The sequence below is a fragment of the Nicotiana tomentosiformis genome, chromosome 12 (genome assembly GCF_000390325.3).
Source record: "Nicotiana tomentosiformis chromosome 12, ASM39032v3, whole genome shotgun sequence".
Lineage (NCBI taxonomy): Eukaryota > Viridiplantae > Streptophyta > Magnoliopsida > Solanales > Solanaceae > Nicotiana > Nicotiana tomentosiformis.
This window is the reverse complement of record NC_090823.1, coordinates 93011172-93015224: the sequence shown is the minus strand read 5'-3', so window position 1 is coordinate 93015224 and position 4053 is coordinate 93011172. Positions and strand designations below refer to the sequence as shown.

Below are 4053 nucleotides of genomic sequence, written 5' to 3'. Positions count from 1 at the left end.
CTACAAAATAGTAGTACAAACTTTTTTATTGTTAAGTTGCTGGCTGAAGTCAAAGCTTGAGACTTCTTTTCTACGATTAGAAGTATATCATGGCCCAACAAAGAAATCCAATCAATACTAGGTTTTAAATTCTAAAAATCTTCAATACGCTTCACCAAATTTAGCTACTACCACTACTACTTACTACTACTACAAGGAAAGACTAACTTTCAGTTTAGCTATGTGCTAATTAAAATGTTTTAACTGAAGTATGTCTCTTTTTTTAAGATGGAAAAGGGACCCAACAGCAGCACAAGAATTTAAAAGGAACAGATAAAATTGGTTGACTTGACAATTTCATCAGGAATCACAAAAGCAGCCATAGGAAATCATATAGACCATGCACGAAATGTAAAGTAACCAGTCAAACGAACATATTTTGACTTCAACAACAGCATACTTCAGTTTAGAAGACACAATAGGAAATACTAATTGCTAGGAGCGCAATAGAAAACCATCAACCATCAACCAAACAACACAAAAACAAACACATTAGACCAGAATAGTCACTCAGTACTCATCTCCTTCATCACCCCCTTCTTCATCGTCAACTTCAGCACCAACCTCCTCATAATCCTTTTCCAGAGCAGCAAGGTCCTCACGTGCTTCACTGAACTCACCTTCCTCCATACCCTCACCCACATACCAGTGCACAAAAGCACGCTTGGCGTACATCAGATCAAACTTGTGATCAATGCGCGAGAAGACCTCAGCAACACTGGTTGAGTTAGAGATCATGCACACAGCTCTTTGCACCTTGGCAAGGTCGCCTCCAGGGACAACAGTTGGTGGTTGGTAGTTGATACCACACTTGAATCCAGTTGGGCACCAGTCAACAAATTGGATAGTGCGCTTGGTCTTGATGGTGGCCACAGCAGCGTTGACATCCTTTGGCACAACATCACCACGGAACATCAGGCAGCAAGCCATGTACTTGCCGTGGCGAGGGTCACACTTAACCATCATAGAAGAGGGTTCAAAGGCACTGTTTGTGATCTCCGCAACTGAGAGCTGCTCATGGTAAGCCTTCTCAGCTGAAATGACTGGAGCATAGGAGGAAAGCATAAAGTGGATTCTGGGATAGGGTACAAGATTGGTCTGGAATTCATTCACATCAACGTTCAAGGCTCCATCGAACCTCAAAGAAGCAGTCAGAGAAGAAATGACCTGCATTGGAAGCACAGAAATTACTATCTACGATTGAAGAAGAATATAGTATGTACAATACAGCCCAGAATGATATGCACTCAATTACCTGTGAAATAAGGCGGTTAAGGTTGGTGTAAGTGGGGCGCTCAATGTCCAGTGAGCGCCTGCAAATGTCATAAATGGCCTCATTGTCAAGAAGGATTGCAACATCCGTATGCTCAAGCAGCGAGTGAGTTGAAAGCACACTGTTGTAAGGCTCCACAACAGATGTTGAGACCTGTGGTGAGGGATAAATTGTGAATCCAAGTTTTGATTTCTTGCCATAGTCAACTGAGAGACGTTCCAGTAGAAGTGATCCAAGGCCAGAACCAGTGCCACCACCGACAGCATTGAAAACCAGAAAACCTTGAAGGCCAGTACAGTTGTCTGCAAGCTTCCTAATGCGATCCAAACAAAGATCAACTATTTCTTTCCCAACTGCAAACAAGACAAAAAGATAACTACCAGCACATTATTGAGCTAAAAAAAATAGGAAACATTGCGTCAAGGAATAATGTTTACTTGTGTAGTGGCCACGGGCAAAGTTGTTGGCTGCATCCTCTTTGCCACTGATGAGCTGCTCGGGGTGAAAGAGCTGTCTGTATGTTCCCGTCCTGACTTCATCAATGACAGTAGGCTCAAGATCTACAAAAACAGCACGTGGAACATGCTTTCCAGCTCCAGTTTCACTGAAGAAGGTGTTGAATGCATCATCACCACCTCCAATAGTCTTGTCACCCGGCATCTGGCCATCAGGCTATGGGAGAAGTGAAAAACAAGATTTTCAGTGATGCAGAATAAACAGGACTTCAAAACAAAAAGATGTACATAGGCACTATAGAATGCAGAGAATTAAATTGAATCTACACAATACTTCAATATATATTCCAACTGTTTGCAGTACAGTGGATTGTATATGTTCGCAAACCAAATGATACATCGTACATTATCAGTAATTATATAGAAAATACATTTGAAATAAATGTAATAAAGGTTTTTAAACTTCGAAAAAAACACAAATTACCCCCTAGCATTCGACAAGATTGAGGATAATTTCACAAAAAGAAATTACATATTTCTGGCTCTTTTAAATACCAATTGATATATCAACCTATCTGTAACCAGCACATAGGACATAAAGAAATAAGAAACTGAATTAGTTCTAAAATGTAAAGAAATATTCAGAGAATTTGCAATTTCCAGTGGATCTATAAGAAAAAAAAAATGAATTCCATTCCAATCTGTTCAAAAGCAACTAGATTTATAACCGCCATTTTCAATTCCAATAGATTTAGGGAGATAACAATGCACGTGATAACAGGTTACCAAACGCATAACAAAAAATTACAAAAATCAATTTCACAATGACAGATTAATGGGTAGTAATGTACCAATTTGCAGAAAGAATAATAGCGATAAGAATGCAAATGAAACCAAAATATTCACACATATGCGCACAATTTTTATTCAACTAGATCTATAAGATGATATCATACTTTTCATGAATATCTATTCTGATTCAACCTAGATCTAATAAAAAAAAAAACAGCGTCTTCAAATAGTTCTAACCGCCAGAATACGCATATTAAAAATAAAAAATAATAATATATGTAAAACTAAATTTCACAATGGATCTAAAATGTGCACACATATATAAACAATTTTCAATTCATATACTTGAATTTAAACAGATCTATAAAAATACCTGAATGCCATGTTCGAGGCAGTAAAGTTCCCAGCATGCATTTCCGACCTGAATACCGGCCTGGCCAATGTGGATTGAAATGCACTCTCTCATTTTCACAGTTGTCTTTTTTAAAGAAATTCAAAAAGAGAAAGTGTAGAAGGAGAATGGAACAGGAAACGACGTTTATCAAGACGCCTTCCGAAAATTTTCAGATCTGGGTATCTGCTGAACTGAGGGCAGTTTATATAAGAATGCCAGAAATGTCTCTCCGAAAAAGATATAGGGACTGGAGAAAAAGAAAAAATCTAGGGACCGAAGAAAAAGAAAAAATCTGAGGTGAAATAAAACTAACCCTTGTTTACTATATTTGTAAAAAAAAAAAAAAAATCCGGGGTCCACGGTTTATCGGTAATGTCAGTTTTGGGTGTACAAAGAAAATCGATAAATCGCACTAAATCGATAATCCGAGTCAAATCAAGAAAAAAATTCAATTGTGGTTTGATTTGACTTGGTTTTGTGTTGGAAGAAAAAACCCGACCATAATTGGTTTGGTTTGGTTTTAACTAAAAAAAGTCAAACCGAAACCAAACCAACCCGACATTATATTTATATAATTTTTAAAAATATGTTATACATACAAATATTTATTGTAATATAATTTATAAATATTTCTTAAATTTGTTTATCTTTAAACGTATTATTTAAAATTTGGATTTAACATTCTTGAATGGACCAATAAATCTTATAGCCCATAAAGGTAGTAAGTCAAATAAAAATCAAATCACTACTAATGCTAATAAAGGAAATTCAATTCAATACTAGGAATGACAATAGTGTTGGATATTTATTTTTAAGTTTTGCATTGGTTTGTAATGAAAATGCATAACCTAGTTTATCTTTTTCTTTAGTACTTAGTTGTCTAATTAATAGTACTTATTAGCTGTACTTATTTTAGCATGACCTATATAGTATTTTTAGATTATGTTAATTTTTATTATGGCGTATTAATTAGTAATATTTTCTTTATGTGATTTTATTATCTTTGTTATTAAATATTTTAGTACAATGCTATAACTCATCTCATATTATTGTATTATTTTAATGGAAAATACATTATATAGTTGTATCCTACTAGGACT

General features: G+C 35.6%; 1 protein-coding gene across 1 annotated transcript; it reads right to left on the bottom strand.

Moving 5' to 3' along the window:
* Positions 1 to 391: 391 nt before the first annotated feature.
* LOC104107102 (tubulin alpha-3 chain) lies at positions 392 to 3162 on the bottom strand. The gene is made up of 4 exons (XM_009615827.4): positions 2933 to 3162; positions 1750 to 1984; positions 1295 to 1665; positions 392 to 1206 (listed from the first exon to the last, which is right to left on the bottom strand). The coding sequence occupies exons 1-4, from the start codon at positions 3023 to 3025 to the stop codon at positions 550 to 552; spliced, it is 1356 nt and encodes a 451-aa protein (XP_009614122.1). The 5' UTR covers positions 3026 to 3162; the 3' UTR covers positions 392 to 549.
* Between the last annotated feature and the right edge of the window lie 891 nt (positions 3163 to 4053).

Coding starts and splice junctions, on each gene's coding strand:
- LOC104107102 (XM_009615827.4), bottom strand. CDS start 3,025: ATGAGAGAGTGCATTTCAATCCACATTGGCCAGGCCGGTATTCAGGTC. Junction 1,985..2,932: donor GCCTCGAACATGGCATTCAG/GTATTTTTATAG, acceptor CTTCTCCCATAG/CCTGATGGCCAGATGCCGGG. Junction 1,666..1,749: donor TGCCCGTGGCCACTACACAA/GTAAACATTATT, acceptor TCTTGTTTGCAG/TTGGGAAAGAAATAGTTGAT.